The sequence below is a fragment of the Nanorana parkeri genome, unplaced genomic scaffold (assembly GCF_000935625.1).
Source record: "Nanorana parkeri isolate BGI_ZX_2015 unplaced genomic scaffold, ASM93562v1 scaffold281, whole genome shotgun sequence".
Classification (NCBI taxonomy): Eukaryota; Metazoa; Chordata; class Amphibia; order Anura; family Dicroglossidae; genus Nanorana; species Nanorana parkeri.
In genome coordinates, this window is record NW_017306549.1 from 1423593 (window position 1) to 1440402 (window position 16810).

At 43.4% G+C, this 16810-nt stretch overlaps 1 protein-coding gene across 1 annotated transcript in view; it reads left to right on the top strand.

Annotated features, from left to right (window-relative positions):
- The window catches only part of CCDC170 (coiled-coil domain containing 170), a 59478-nt gene that overhangs the window by 27951 nt on the left and 14717 nt on the right, over positions 1-16810 (top strand). Inside the window, exons 9-10 of the mRNA XM_018557361.1 lie at positions 9592-9792; positions 14293-14466. Coding sequence (XP_018412863.1) covers positions 9592-9792; positions 14293-14466 — 375 coding nt within the window. The remainder of the gene's footprint in view (positions 1-9591; positions 9793-14292; positions 14467-16810) is intronic.

Below are 16810 nucleotides of genomic sequence, written 5' to 3' on the forward strand. Positions count from 1 at the left end.
AATTCTTATTTTATACTTTTTAATCCCCGTTTTATTTTTTTATTTAATTATTACTTATTAGTTTCTACTTATTTTTACTTATATTTATTTAATTAATTTTTTAACCAATTTTTTTCCACTTAACTGTATTGCTATCACACGGAAGCTAACAAGCACCTGTGTGACAGGATTTGGAGGTGACAGGTTCTCTTTATTGACCCTGTCACCTCCAATACAGGAGTTCTAGCACAGCACTGTGCTGTAACTCCTGTGACAAGTGAGAGAGGAAGAGCACAGCTCTCCCTTCTCACTGTGTACACGGAGCGGCAGGGTTACTTTTAACCCTGGCGGGGTGGCAGGGGGAGGGCTAAATGTAGAAAGCAACTTACCGCGCGGCGCCCCGAAACTGCATGTTCCGGGCGTCGGGGGATTCCACAGACGTTGCCGCCCCTCTTACACCTGGGTGCTAGTGAAAAAGACATCCCGTACTCACCCGCACTGGGGTTTGCCAACCCCTGTATTATAATATTCCCCTTCGCTCCTTCCCCGGCAGCTTCATGAAAGTTTATGTAGGGAGGTTAGGGGAGGGGTACAGATGCTGGGTCAGCACAGAAGAGGAGAGGACTATGACATGCGAGGATCGAGGGGGCTGTGCTAGGGCCTAGAGCTTCACTCTCAAATATGATAGCAAGTTCACTTGTACATTGCATGTGAGTAAAAAATAATTTATGGAAAGAAAATGCACTGCAAGTAAGCATTTAAAATGCTTGTTTTTCTTGTGCTTTTAATTGCAATCTGTTAAACCCTTCTTGTTTAGGCACCATGCACACGGAAATTAAAACACATGCTTCCAGGTGCGTTTGGAGCTCATTTTTAAATCCACTAGGATGCATGTAATGCTTTGCTATGGTTGAATACACACCTAGACATTTAGCAGCATCTAGGTGCATTCAGTCTAGATGTATTTACACAAATAATAATTGTATGTGTCCTGGGACCATTTAGCCTGGTTTTACGTATCTAAAAACACTTCTAAACACTGCAAAACACAAAAACATCTAAACACAGAAAAAATTGATCTGGGAAGCATCATTTATACTCCCCAGATAATATTTCCTGTATTTAATGCAGGAGGCCTGTGATCATGAGGCCTTACATTCATCCTAGAAGCCACCTTGGAGCTGAGCACATGATCATTACAGTTTGAATTAGGGATGCACCGATATTTTTTTTTCAGCACTCGCCGATACCGATATTGGAAGACCCATTAAAGAAGCCAGGTGGTGTGTAATGACGTGGAAGCATGGAGCCGGCTTTCTGGCAAGTCAGGAAGCCGGGCGCCGTGTAATGACACATTGCCTGTTTTCCTGATTGGTCGAGAAGCTGAGCAATCAGGAAGAAGGACGAGTCATTACACGGCACTTGGCTTCCTGATTGGCTGGCAAGCCGGCTCCATGCTCCCTTGTAACCAGGTGATGAGGGAGCATGAAGTCGACTTTCTGGCCAATCAGAAAGCCGGGGGGGGGTAATGACTCGCCAAGCCAGCTCAATGCTCTCTCTTCACTTGGTGAAGAGGGAGCATGGAGCCAGTTCCCGGCCAATCAGGAAGCTGGGCAGCGTGTAATGACTCGCGGCCCGGCTTCCTGATACCGGAAGCTCAGGTATCGGGCTAGGCATTGCAGCATTTGGACGAGTATGAGTACTCGCCCAAATACTTGGCATTGGCACCGAGACCGCATCGGTATCGGTGCATCCCAAGTTTGAATGTTAACTGTTTGTGAGCCAGTAGTGCCAATGCTGTCACAGTATATGCATTCAAACATTAATTTATTTCCAAGCAAAGCAGTGCTGCTGCCTTGACTCCCAAGAGGCTTCCCACACACTGTGTGTAAGTAAAGGGCTTTTGTGAGATGTAGCACTGGAAGGGATTCCTATGTCAAAAGGAACTGACATAAGGCACTCTGCTAATCCCTCCTCCAAGTGGCTGTTCTGATAACGATGCAGGAAATAATATAACGTTGTTTCTTGCCACAGGAACATGGTAGAATAAATAAAAAATGCTGGAAAATGTTTTAGAGGGGGAGCAGGAGTGGTACATTTTGGTAATGCCTGAAGATAAACTGTCCTCTGGTCATCCTGCTTTTTTATCAGCACTGAAATCCTCAGTAGCCAAGTTAACACTAGTTAAAAAAAATCAGAGGGCTGTTTGGAAAAGAACACTCATAAATGTTTTAATTTTACTGTACTACCACTGAGCTTACTTGTGTGCACTGTTTGGTTCAACAAACAGCTTGGGTCTCATTGCTGAAATTCTTTTGTTCTCTCCTATAGCTGGAGGGTAACTGAACAGAAACACATTTCTAGAGTATGTAGCAACTTAACATGTTATGGCTATGCACACTATAATGTACAACATTTGTGTCTATTCTAAAGAACTGTGATTTTGCTTTTATAATTTTCTAATAATATTCTCATTCACACACTCTGTGGATTTAATTTCTTTGTTGCTATTCTTGCTATGCATATTTGTATTCCGTTAGTAAATGGAGTAGGAAAAAACAAATACCAGTTTCAGGGCAGTGAATAGTTTGAGCAGTATTGGCCCAGAACTAGCAGGTTTTGAGAATATCCACTTACATCAGCACATGACTTCACAAATGTTTGGCTTTATATTATATGGCCCCTTACACACAGGCATTCCGGTCTGGTTCGTCTCACAGTTTTTCAGGCGGATCTAATTGGAAGCCCCATGTTAGTCTATGGGGAGCTGTATCTAAACAGACATGCATCCATTTATATCCGATTACCCCTGACTCCGGCCAGGTCCACAAAAACAAATCGAACAAAGTTCCGTTTTGGTAGACCTGATCGTGCTGGATCGGAGGTAATCCATTTGCATCCGACTCCCCATAGGTGAACATAGGTCTGGTAATTTAACCACAAGATGGTGGAAAAATAGTTACCTCTCTTGCTTCCTGCACTGCTGAACATTGCTCTGATGAGAGGAAATGGTCCTATGAAGACAGTTAGGAAATTGACACTTCTGGGAGTGGGGATTTCTTGAGTCCCCCATAGCACTTACAGGTCTATTCACTAAAGGGTGAAGAGTGTGGAGAAGGCAGAGGCAGGAGAAGTGAACAATCTAGGCCAAAATAGCTGATTTGGAAAAATTCTCCAATTCAGCTCACTTTCCAGTTCAGCTATGTTGTCCTAGATTGTTCACTTCTCCTGCATTCTCCAAACTCTTCCCCCTTTTGTGAATAGACCATAGTGTTTCCTCTTGACAATCCCTACATCACAGGACACAGGCAGGAGAAATCATTGAGCACTCTGAACATATGTCGTGCGGAAATTTCTTCTCATCAGAGCAGCATTCAGCAGGTCGAGCAGCAGGAGAGGTAAAGATTTACTGTTTTCTTTGTAGGTTACTCTTCTGTTGGGACTTTTATTTATGGCTTGAGTCACATTATCGCAAACAGTGAACTGTGCGATGATCATGCTTTTAATTATAAGGTGACAGGTCCTCTTTAGGAATCATTGACTTGTTGCCGATTTCTTTAAACCCTGCAAAGAAACATGATCTTCATATAAACCTAGTTCTGTTTTTCAACTGCCTTGTCATTAATGAAATATTTTAGAGATGACAAAATAGAAAAAAGGCAAGTATGCATTTCTGTCTAGTGTCCAGAAGATGGCAACATAATATATAACATTAATACTTGTTTTGTATATTATTTATAGGGAATATATTTAGAATTCTCTTTTAAGAAATGTTAAAACATGCTTTGTAGACTCTGTTATTGCTTTTATTGTCATAATAACAGTGATGGTTGGAATAACATACGCGTCTATTCACTAAGCTGCCGAGGGCAGCCGAGTGAACAACCGACCCAAAGTGAAGTGAGCCGAAACACTGTTCGGCTATTCACTTCAGGCTTGTACGGCTGATTTCAGCTTCGCATGGCTTCGTGTCGGCCGAACAAGCACAGCATATTCGGCTGACCCAAAGTGCAGAAGGAGTTCGACTCAGCCGATCCAAATCTCCCAGGCGCTCTGGGAGAATTCCCAGCCCCCGGCCGCCCAGGAGAGAAACACTGATTTTTCTTTTTTTTTTCTTTATTCTGACACGGAGCCGTGTCAGAATAGGAAAAAAAAACAAGTTTTTGCCCATTGAAATGCATTGCTAGACTCCTATTGGGTATTTCAATTTGCAATAGCCAATAGTAAACTAGCATTGTACCAGCCCTCTGCTGATGGACCTGATGGAGAACTGCAGCAGAGAGCTGGTACAATGCTGGTTTACTATTGGCTATTGCAAATTGAAATAGCCAATGGGAATCTAGCAATGCATTCCAATGGTCAAAAACTTTTTTTTTTCTATTCTGACACGGCTCTGTGTCAGAATAAAGAAAAAAAAGAAACAGCAGTGTTTCTCTCCTTGGCGGCTGGGCACAGGAGACTCCCGGAGCACCAGGGAGAGTTTGCTGTTTGGAGATCAAAACCTGGTTAGCAGGTAACCAGGGATGCTGATCTCTCTGCAAGTGGCCGGAGCCAGCCGTAAGATCACGGCTGGCTCCGCCCAGCTGTCAGAAGCAGGCTGTCGGCCGGCCAATTTTTAGTCCAGAAAATAATTTTGGGAACTTGGGTGGAGGGATCAGATAGAAGGAGAATAATGTCATCCGCGAACAGGGCAATTTTCAGATCTTCCGTGCCTACACGGAGACCTGAGAATATTGTGGACGAGGCTAGAGACTGTGAGAGTGGTTCTAAAGCCAGGTTGAAGAGAAAGAGAGAGAGCGGGCATCCCTGTCTCGTTCCCTTGTGAAGGGGGAAGGGCGGGGATATGGCTGTAGAGGTGAGTATGCTGGCCATAGGTGAGGAGTACATTGTGTTGACAAAGTTCAAAAAAGTGCCATTGATACCCATGCGTCTCATTACCTTGTATAACCAATTCCAATTAACATGATCAAAAGCCTTCTCCGCATCCAAGGCCAATAGTGCCATGGAGTGCGAAGAAGACTTACCTAATCTGTGACTCTCGAGAGCTAGAAGTATCTTGCGTACATTAGTAACCGCAGCCCTGCCTGACACAAAACCCACCTGATCGGGAGAGATGAGTTTCAGGAGCAAGGCAGCCAGCCTGTTCGCTAAGATTTTAGATAACATCTTAGCATCTAAATTCAGTAATGATATTGGGCGGTAGGAGCCAGGGTGAAGCGGGTCCTTACCCTTTTTGGGTAATAGTCGTATGTAGGCCTTGTTAAAAGTGGAAGGGTAAGATTGGTTATTGAGGATATCTTGGTAGAGGGACCCCAATACTGGGGTAATGTCAGGGGAGAGCATACGATAGAATTCAGCAGAGAATCCATCAGGCCCCGGGGCCTTAGCACATGGGGAATGTTTGATGACCTCTTCTATTTCTAGAGGCGATATGTCGCGGTTGAGGGAGGCAAGATCTTCCTTGTTTAAGGAGGGTAAGGAGATGGAGTCCAGGAAGGAGGAGCCCGTACCCTCATCCCCCTGCTTATGTTTATACAGGTTTTGGTAAAAGTTTCTAAAAATTTCGCAATTCCCAAATTTGAAAAGGTCTAGGTCTTTGGGCGCTCTTATGAGCGTTTCAAGTTGGCGCAACCAGTGGTCACAGTCTTGTTTAGCTGATAACCAAGTTGCTCTAGTGATGGGTGTGGGGCCCTGTGTATACTCAAGATAGCTGCGTCTGGCTGCCGTGGTTGCTTCCACATATCTACTCCTGATCAATTTTTTTCTAGAGGTAGCATATGCAAGAATTCTTCCCCTTAAAACTGCTTTAGCAGTTTCCCAGAACAAGGCAGGGTTATCTAGGTGCTCAGATTTATCCGACGCGTCCTCATCCCACCACTGTTTAAGCTTACCCTGAAAGGTATCATCGTGTGCTAGGTAGGAAGGAAATCGCCAGATGGAGGGATGAGTAGGCGCCCCAATATTTTTAACCGTTAATAAAACAGGAGCATGATCTGAGATGACAAGATCTTCCACCTCGGCTGAGACCAGGTGAGGCAGCAGAGTTTGGGCAACAAAAAATAAGTCAATGCGTGACAGTGTTGTGAGCATGTGAAAAATGAGTAAACTCTCTGTCCAAGGGGTGTAAATACCTCCAAACGTCCTGTAAGCCTGTGGATGCAATCCATGTGGATAAGTGGATATCCTGAGGAGTAGGGCATCTCTCGGGAGCAGTCCTCTTGGGGAGTTGGTACTGCGTTGAAGTCACCCCCGATCAGGAGGGGACTGTCAGAGTGTCAGGAGGAGAGCCTTGTGGCCAAGACATCGAGGAACGACTTGTTGCTATTGTTAGGGCCATAGATATTCCAAAGTTTGCTTTCCCAGTTGAAGCGTCAGGAAGGACCATCTGCCTGCTTCATTATCGCACTGATGATCAATGACGGAGTGTGGTAAGGACTTGCTGATGAGCGTGATGACCCCCGCCTTTCTGCCTGAAGCCGAGGCTCCTATGGCGGTGCCCACCCAGGATTGATGCATACGGAATATGTCCGTGTCTTTGAGATTAGTTTCTTGTAGGAGCGCTATATCTACTTTCAGTTGTTTAAGGTGATGAAGGATCCGGCGTCGTTTGCTGGGTGATTTTAGTCCCTTAACGTTCCATGTGACTATGTTCAGGGTGGATCCCATATGTGTAGCGGAGCATCATGGAATGCATAAGGAAGCATGAAGGCATATTGGAGAGGTACACTTCTGGGTGTCCCAGTGCCCCCGAAGTTACCATTTAGTGTAGTCCCAGGTGAGAGAGAGGTCTTCAATAAGGACCGGAGAACCTCCCATTTGGAGTCATCGGGCAGGTGTTGACCCTCGAGGTGAAGAGTGCATGGTAGTTCGATGAAACTCAGGTGAATGCGAACTTGAGCAAACAAAAGTGGTAAACAGTCAAAGGTAACTTGAAGAGCAACAAAAAAAAATAACGTCCAGGAGTACGTACTTCCTTTTTTCCTAATGTGAACGGTCATAGGCCGACTGCAGGTGGGGATAACTGTGCTACCCACAAAGCCAGTCAGCAACAGGTTCGAGCAAGTGGAGGGATGAGGCGTCCCCGTCCCGTCCCCCGGTGTTACATCGGGCGCACTTTTCCCGCACTGTGCAGCAATAAGTGGGGAGCCTTTCAAGTAAAAAGTAGGGAACAGTGCAAGGTGTGCAGGTAAGCGTTTGTATCCAGAGCACCAGGTGCAGTTTAGCACCAGCCAGTAGAGAAAGAAATAGCCACCGTGCAGCTAGGAGTTGATCATGCTTTTTTCTTCCTTGGAGGACTTTTCATCGGGGAAGAGGATGTTGGCGCATCCCAGGAATCCAGGAATCTCTGAGCTTGGGTGGCTGAGGTGAAACTCCAAGCCTTGCCGTCGGTGGTATTGAAGCGTAGTATTGCAGGGTATTGAAACGCAAACGTAATACGTTTGTGAACCAACGCCTGGCATACGTCATTAAATGTTTTCCTTACTTTGGTCGTTGCAGCAGAGTAATCCGCAAATAGAAGTAGTGGCAGGCCATCCACTACCAGGTTGCGTTGCGTGCGATACACTTGGAAGATAGATTGCTTGTCATAATAGTCTAGATAACGTACTATGACTGGCCTCGGCTTGTTATCATCTCTGGGTGGTCCTAGTCTGTGCGCCCTTTCCACCCTACAAAGGTCAGTTAGGCCCAAAGCTTTGGGTATTATTGTAGAGCAATAGTGACGCAAATCAATAGGTTTCACCACTTCTGGGATGCCTATGATTCTCAGATTGTTACGGCGCGATCTATTCTCTAAGTCCTCCACCTTATCTTGTAACGCATGTAGTTGGGTAGTGATAGCTGTATTATTGCGCTGCGAATCGACTGCATGGTCTTCCAATTCGCTTACCCGCTGTTCCACGACTTGCATGCGTTGCGACTGGGCCTCTAGGGTGGCATTCACTTTACCCATGTGGAGCTGTAAAGTGTCAGCAATTATAGCCACCATATCAGCTTTCAGGCATTTAGTGACTTCAGCTGCTATTTGCCTGTAATCCAGGGCTGGGAGCGTTGGTGTTAGCTGTAATGACTCACCCTCTGCAGCCTCGTGTGTGTCTTCCTGCTGCATAGTCTCAGGCGCCTTGTTGGATGTGGCACTGTCGTCTAAGAGAGGGTTCGTTAGTGACCTGTGGGCCTTCGGCTGGCGATCGAGATAGCGATCCATGGTCGGGTAAGTATCGGGGCTGAACTGGCTGTCAGCTGTGGTCGGATGGTGCTCCGGGACGAAGTCGTATCGAGGTAACTGGACGGAGCTCGGGGCCGCTCGTCTACCTCATTAGGCGCTAAACTAACTCTTTAGACTGCAGTACTGGTGGTGTGCTGGTGACATTTATTTATCTTTATTCTGTTGGAGATATTTCCCGTTAGTTATTGTCCAAGGGACAACTTTTTGACCAGACAAAAAGTGAAGAAAACACTCAAACAACAACATAGACAAATCTCTCTAATAGAGTCCCATACAGCAGTAAAGCATGACAGAGGTTCTAACCCTTCCCCACTGTATCAAAAACTAGAAAGAAATAGTAATAAAATAGCGATGGCAACAGTTTAATATATTCATTATCATGTAATGTAATTAGACAGCAGAACGTCTTGTGCTACTGTCTTGACAATGCTTTTTCTACATTTCCTGTGTACAGTGTATTACGATGCTGTCATATTTGCTCTTACTTTAATTGTGCAGGGAGAACTTTCTTACAGTTCTACAGTTAACCTTACTGTCTCTGAAGTGTTGACCTCTGAAAGCAATCAGTACACGTATTTGGTCAAAATGACTCCTGGATATTTACTGCATATCATTAGTTGCAGTGTAAGAGACAGGAGTATAAATGGAAATCATGCCAGGTGTCAGTGCCAGGGCTAATGAAAGTCAAGTTTCAAACTCAAAACTTATAGCAGGGCCAAACTATGTCAAACTATGTAATTCCAAAATAGCAAAAGTATGGACTCTGGTGCCATTTTGTAGGGAGGATGACCAGTCAAGATATGTGCCAGTTCTCACTACAATAGGTAAAACATTGGCCCTATGAGAATAAATAAAGCAAATGTGCATATGGTGTGAGTGGAATCCCACTGGATTATGGAAAGCACAAGACCCATGGGAGGCTACAGCAAAGGAAGCAACAGGAGCAGGTATGCAGGAAGTGTCAGGAAGAACTAGAGAGAAAGCTGCCAAGGAAGAAAGGGGAGGACTCGCAGGGGAGTCCTTACACTGGCCAGGCTGAACCCTGGCTGGCAGATTGATACCCAGATATGCTGATGTTTATTGTCTGGCTGTACCCATGTAGCAGTCCTGAGATAAGAGTGGACCTTTTCCTACCTATCATCCATGCACGCTCTTTAGATTAGATGTTTATAGGCATTATTAATTGTGATAATGAAAGCCTTTACTTTTTGACTGTATTCTGTAGGGTGACCCTTGTAAGTTTTAACTCTGATAACTCATGTTTCTTATTAAGTTGCATTTTTATAATAAAACAGATTTTTTTAGAAATGTTAGCAAAAACAGTTTTATTGTATTATAATGGGTTTTTTTTTTAGCAGTTACAGTGTTTCCATGGTTGTGTTTTATAGGTGGCCACACAGTTGGAAAGCAAAGTCAGCAAACTCAATGACCAGCTACAGCACCAAGCCGATCTGCACCAAGAGGCAATGCTTAGAGCCAAGAAAGCAGAGCAGCATCTACAGGAACTGCGATCACAGCTAAAAGTGGCTGAAGGAGAACTTGTGTCGGGAGACGTCAGGCGTGACAATCTCAGTTATGAGAAGCAGAAGGTAAGACGGTTTTAGTCATTTCATTATTTCCAGTATTTAAGCCATGCCTACACACACATACGCATGCCTAATTCCCTGGAAATAATTTTTCATCCAATTACATAACCTAACCTGACTGGTGTGTCAAAGGTTATATAAGAAGCAGAACTGCTTCCTGAAGAGTAAAAAAGGCTCTTTTCTAAAGAAGTAGCTGGGAGGTAATGGAGAGGTAGCTCCTGTCTGTCAAGGCAGATGCTACTGCTGCCACCTGCCTATCCTCCCTTTTAATTTTGTTTCCAATTTTTTATCATTAATATTTTTCCCAAAAACTTTCAGGGCCACTGCATTTCTATTCACATAGGGTATTCCACGTCAAACTGTAATACTAGATATTGTGAGCAGATCACAAGGCAGATTTCATTTATTGTGGTGGGTTGCTTTTGCCATATTGTTTGAGCCATGGTTTAGGAACGGATATTTAGGAACGGACAAGGGAGGGGGCGGGCACAGCTGGCTCTGCCTCTAGATAGGCAGAGCCAGCTGTCACTCACAGTAATGTCGGGATCCGTCCCGGCTGCAGCGCTTACAGTATATCCCGAGCAATAGCCCGCGATATACTGAGAATTGGGTCACGGAAGGACGCTAGTATATGTCCTCTTGTGACCCTAAAGAATTTAGGGTACAACACTTACCCCATAGTTCTCTTTTAATGATCCTGGCCCTTTGCTGCAGGGAGCACTGGAGGTGCTTACTGATTTTTCCACAGTGTCTGGTCTACGTGTTAATTGGTATAAGATCCTCGCTCTTCCGTTTTGATGAGGAAGCTAGGAGGGTCCCAAGAGCACTATCTCAACTACAATCGGTTGACACTTTCACTTATTTGGGCATAGTGGTTTCTAGGTCGCCAAAGGAATTCCAGGATTTGAACCAATTGCCTGCACTGCAGGAGGTGAGGCTAAGGCTGAAGGCATGGGGCAATCTACCTCTTAGCCTTTTGGGGAGAGTAAATCTCATTAAAATGAAGATTCTTTCTAAATTAACATATCTCTTTCGCAATTGTCCTATATGGATCCCCAAAACTTATTGTCAGCCTCTTAAACAGCTAATTTCTTCCTTCCTGTGGGGATCCCATCGGCCAAGATATACATTTTCTACTGAAAACTGACGTACAGTCTTTGGTTTGGCTCTACCCAATTTTCACAAATATTTTCTTGTCACCCAGTTGGTGACTGCTCATTGGTGGTTGTCATCAGTTACTAACAACTCCTCGGTCATGCTGGAGGCTGCTATACTGAATTCTTTGGAAGCTCTGTGGAGTCTATTGCTTAGGGGGCCACAAGTTCCCCACACTCTAACTTCATCCATGCTTACTACCATCAAGGTGTGGAAGATTGGGATGTCATGGTGTCCCCAATGCACTAGAGGCTTGTCGCCTCATATTCACTCATGGAAAAATCCACACTTGCCACACTTTTATACTCTGCCAGACCCTCACTTCTGGGTGAAGCATAGAATTAAATTGTTGCCAGATATACTTTGTGACAACAAGTTAATGCCCTTTGAGAAGTTAACTCGAAAGTATTTGATCCCACCCTCCCATTATTTTCATTACATACAACTCTCTCATGCCTTAATTTCTCAGATTCTTAGTCGTGCTATTCAGATAGTACATCATTTTAGTCTCTTGCTAGGGAGCAATATCTCTCAAAAGCTGTCTCCTGCTTTTACCATCTGCTAAAGGCCCTAACTATTTCAAATCTTACCAATCTACAAGCCAAATGGACTGCTGACATTCCAGATTTGAATGGTGTGGATTGGCAAGAGGTCTGGGATACACTGTTTAAACACCTGGTTGTGGTGAGAGATAAGAGGATTCAATTTAAATTGCTGCACAGAGCCAACTTCACTCCGCATTGTTTACAGGTGAAACTCGAATAATTAGAATATCGTGCAAAAGTAATTGCAGTAAGTGCTGCAAAAGGGGCCCAAACCAAGTACTGAGTACATATGCATGCTTGTACTTTTCAGAGGTCCGATATTGTTCTATGTACAATCCTTGTTTTATTGATTGCATGTAATAATCTACTTTTTTGAGGTTGTGGATTTGGGGTTCTTGGGGTTTTCATGAGCTGTAAGCCATAATCATCACAATTATGACAAATCACGGCTTGAATTATATTGCTTTGCATGTAATGAGTCTATCTCATATATTAGTTTCACCTTTTAAGTTGCATTAGTGAAATAAATGAACTTTGCACGATATTCTAATTATTCGAGTTTCACCTGTATATAGGCTTAAAGGAGAACTATAATGTGAATGATTTCCACTCATCCTCATAGTTAGAGCCGACCTGTGACAAATAAGCTGCCACAGGTCGCTCGCTCACTTTCCGATCATCTCCATGCAGTCACCGCTCCATTCATGGATTCCTCCCTCCCCTCTCCGATCCTCCAGCGTTGAGTGGAGGAATGAACAGGGGAGGGGGCGGGCACAGCTGGCCCTGCCTCTAGATAGGCAGAGCCAGATGTCACTCATGCAGCTGGGTGGATCTTGACAGTATTGTCGGGATCCTTCCCGGCTGAGGCGCTCTCAGTATATCGCGCGTAATAGCCAGATACTGAAAATTGGAATTAGGTCACAGAGGAGGTTAGTATATGTCTTCCATGGACCCTAAAGAGAACTATGGGGAAAAACACTTACCCCATAGTTGTCTTTAACCATACTATCACTTCAGCCTGCTGGATGTGCGGATATCCCACAGGAGTCTTTTTTCACATCTTTTGGACTTGCTCATTGATTGCTTCCTACTGGCAGGAGGTTGTAGAGTATGTACTCCTAGTTACGTCCCTTAATTTAATCTCATCACCAAAATTATACTTATTGAGATTGATGGAGGAGCTGGCCACTATTAATGGCAAACAAACTCTTCTCACCTTACTATTTTTCAATAGCGATGTATTGGAAGAAACCTACCCCTCCTACTATGAAGTTTTGGAAGAAATTGGTGAATTAAAATTTGCCTTTATACCAGGACACTTATTATAATAGAGGTTGTGCCACTAAATTTTATAAAGTGTTTGGATGTTTGGATAGAACTCTGAAATTCAGCTTTTGACTTTGACACCTAATACTCATTTTTGGCAGTTCTTATATGATTGCCCTCTAAATGTGTTTCTTCACAGTTGCGTGAGCCAACGTGGGGAGATACCCTGCTTCTAGTTTAATCTCAGGTTATTGTACTGTTTGTTCTGTTGTGTACTTTGTTTTGTATTGCATTAATATAAATAAATACATTTCTTAAATAGAACTAGAAAGTAAGGGCAGTTCTTCATAGACGTCTCTGAAAGGTACCTCATTTTAACTTTAAGTGGTCACCTATCAAAAGCCTAAACTTTAAGTTATGGGATGAAAGTGCCAACTTTTAGAAAATAGGTACAAACGTGTACACAAATTTCTAACAAAGGTTCTATTTGATTCCGTTAAAAGTATATTTGAGACAAAACAAATATTACAAATGTCTATTACTTCCTGATTGATTTATAATCTATTATACACATATATTATCTACATATAACTGTAAAGGCATATTTTCAGCAGCCTTTTCTCCAGTTTCCCAATAGTACAACTTTATACTATTAGCTGAAGTCAGTATTAACATGCTTCTAAGTTATGCAAAATCTATTTTGATAAAGAAACGGAAAGCAAGAGTACTGTCTATAATGGGTTGGATGACACATTTGCCTGATCTAAACCTTATCAAGCTTTTGTGGGAAGAGCTTTACCACAAGTTGAGAGAAAAACTCCTTACAAGCTAGTCATACCTCTGGGAAGAGCTGCAGAAGGCGTGGGTTGACTTTTACCCTGTTTATATTTAAAAACTAGAATGCTAAAGGTCTGCAAAGCTGAGGATTCTTTGATGAATGTAAAGTTTCATAAATAGAACAGTTATAGGAAAAAAGAATGTTATGACCACATTCATATATTGATTATCACTGGGCTCTGCAGTAAAGATGATGATTGTAACATCTCAGATAAGCACATATTGTAGGTGAACCTTTTAGTGGCTTCAGATTGTTATAGAAAATATCACAAGACATCTTTCAGAAGTATGGAAATAATGCTCTAACTTCCTATCTGTTTTTTTATATAGTTTTGGACAATTAAACTTACAAAGATTACACGGCCAGATTGTAACATGCAGGGTGAGATTTACATTGCTGCTGTAGTCACACTCTACAAATTGTTAGCAAAACCAGAGTTTCCCTTCAAATAATATGCTTTCGGCTGACTTTTGACCCATTTTCCTATCTGATCATATATTTTGTTTGATTCATCTGAATAGTGATGAGCGATGTTTTTCCATATATGTAAATTCCTCATCAACTGAACATTTCACTTATCAGGCACAAGTAATTTATATTGGAGATAAAGAGATATGGCATGCTACTGTTTTATTTCAGCAGACACCTTCCAACTTATTTCTGCATAGCTCACTTTTCTAACTCTGGCACTTTCAACAGTACATGAAGTTCTTGGAGCACCTGTCTGAAAAGATGAGGTTGGACAGAATAACTGCTGATGTAGGTTTTGACATGCGTCTGGATGTCATCCTTGCCCGTGCAGATCAGTTGGTCAAACTGGAATCAGACGCTGTCGTTGAGAAGAAGACGCTTGCACATGGTCTGCAAAGAAAGGTAAATGTCACTGAAGTTGAACAATCATTGTGCACAGTTTTCATTAGATCTCTGTGACATTAATTTTTGTGACATACTGAAGCATCATATGTTGCTTTCACTGCTGCTATAATCATTAAATTAGTATAGCTCCTGTTGCCAATGCTACTACAATGTGCTATGATTGCATGATATGTTTTCAATACATCTTTCTATTGAGTCTTGACAGTTTTTAATTTATAGTGTTTAACTTATTAAAGTGTCATTTTGTACAATTTGTATTATGTACCTACAACCTGTTTGTTGCTGTAATGTTCAATACTGCAGGCCTTAAAGCAGAAACTGAAATTACAGTTATTACTTCTTAGTGTATGCAGTCAGTAAATTTTGCTGATCTGATAGATTAAATAGAATGCATGTAGCTTGCATTACAAGAACAATTATGGCAAGTAGCATGGTATGTCGGTAAAAGCATTGGGTCAATGCTTATTTATTTGATGTAATGCATTTTTTCTTGAAAGCATACTTAAACCCAAGAACAAAAAAGTATTGCAGCTGACTAGTCCCTAAAGGTATATTACATTCAAAGGGTTTTTAAGCTATTTCAAATGCTTATTAAATCACTTCCAATAGATGCTCCTTGACATAGGCGTGCGCAGTCTATTGCATTTGGGTGTGCACACAAAATTACAAACACACACACACACAATATAAGGTTTAGGAGTGTGTCTATGGGAATGTTTGACCATTCTTCCAGAAGCACATTTGTGAGGTCAGGTACTGATGTTGGACGAGAAGGCCGAGCTCGCAGTCTCCACTCTAATTCATCCCAAAGGTGTTCTATCGGGTTGAGGTCAGGACTCTGCGCAGGCCAGTCAAGTTCCTCCACCTCAAACTCGCTCATCCATGTCTTTATGGACCTTGCTTTGTACACTGGTGAGCAGTCATGTTGGAACAGGAAGGGGCCATCCTCAAACTGTTCTCACAAAGTTGGAAGTATTACATTTTCCAAAATATCTTGGTATGCTGATGGCTTAAGAGTTCCCTTCACTGGAACGAAGGGGCCAAGCCCAACACATGAAAAACAACCCCACACCATAATCCCCCCTCCACCAAACTTTACGCTTGGCACAATGCAGTCAGGCAAGTACCGTTCTCCTGGCAATTGCCAAACCCAGACACGTCCATCGGATTGCCAGACAGAGAAGCATGATTCGTCACTCCAGAAAACACGTCTCCACTTCTCTATAAACCAGTGGTGGCGTGCTTTACACCACTGCATCCGACGCTTTGCATTGCACTTGGTGATGTAAGGCTTGGATGCAGCTGCTCGGCCATGGAAACACATTCCATGAAGCTCTCTATGCACTGTTGTTGTGCCAATCTGAAGACCACACGAATTTTGGGGGTCTGTAGCTATTGACTCTGCAGACAGTTGGCAACTTCTGCACACTGTGCTCTTCCGCATGTGCTGACCCCACTCTGTCATTTTACATGAGCTACCACTTCATGGTTGAGTTGCTGTTGTTCTCAGTTGCTTCCACTTTGTTATAATACCACTAACAGTTGACCGTGGAATATTTAGTAGCAAGGACATTTCATGGATGGACTTATTACACAGGTGGCAACCTATCACTGTACCACGCTTGAATTCACGGAGCTCCTGAGAGCGATCCGTTCTTTCACAAATGTTTGTAGAAGCAGTCTGCATGCCTAGGTGTTTGATTTTATACAGCTGTGGCCATGGAGGTGATTTGAACACTTGAATCCAATGTTTTGGAGGGTTGTCCCAATACATTTGGCAATATAGTGTATATATATTTATATATATTGTAACAAGGACACTCCACTGTAGTCCAGGTAAGTCAAGTATAATGCAGTTTATTAAAGGGCAAACACAAAATAGCTTGCAGCAGCAGCAACATAAGACAGTTCTTTATATGGCTCCGTAGCTTTCCACAGCTTCAAGACACCCACGCTTCTCACCCCTCGTGAGCCCTCACTCTGCTCTCTTAGCAGTGTGTACCACAGGTCCTAGGGTCAACGACCTTCCTGACCTCTCCCCTCTTGGGCACTCGCTCTGCTCTCCCAGCAGTGCGTCCGTCAGGTCCCTGGGGTCACCGACCTTCCTGACCTCTCCCAGCCACCCCTGGCTGTTCTGTGTGCGTCCAGCACGCACCCAAGTTTGTCAGTGTCCGTGTGCTCCCTGCACACCCACAACTCCAACACTCCCCTGAGCACTGGGCTGGCTTCCTGATAAGGCTGCTCTCAGCCACCTGATTAGCCCAGGCTGGTCAATGGCAACACCTGGCCCCAGGACTGGAGATCTCATCCCACCCAGAGCTCTACGAAATCTCCAGAGCTC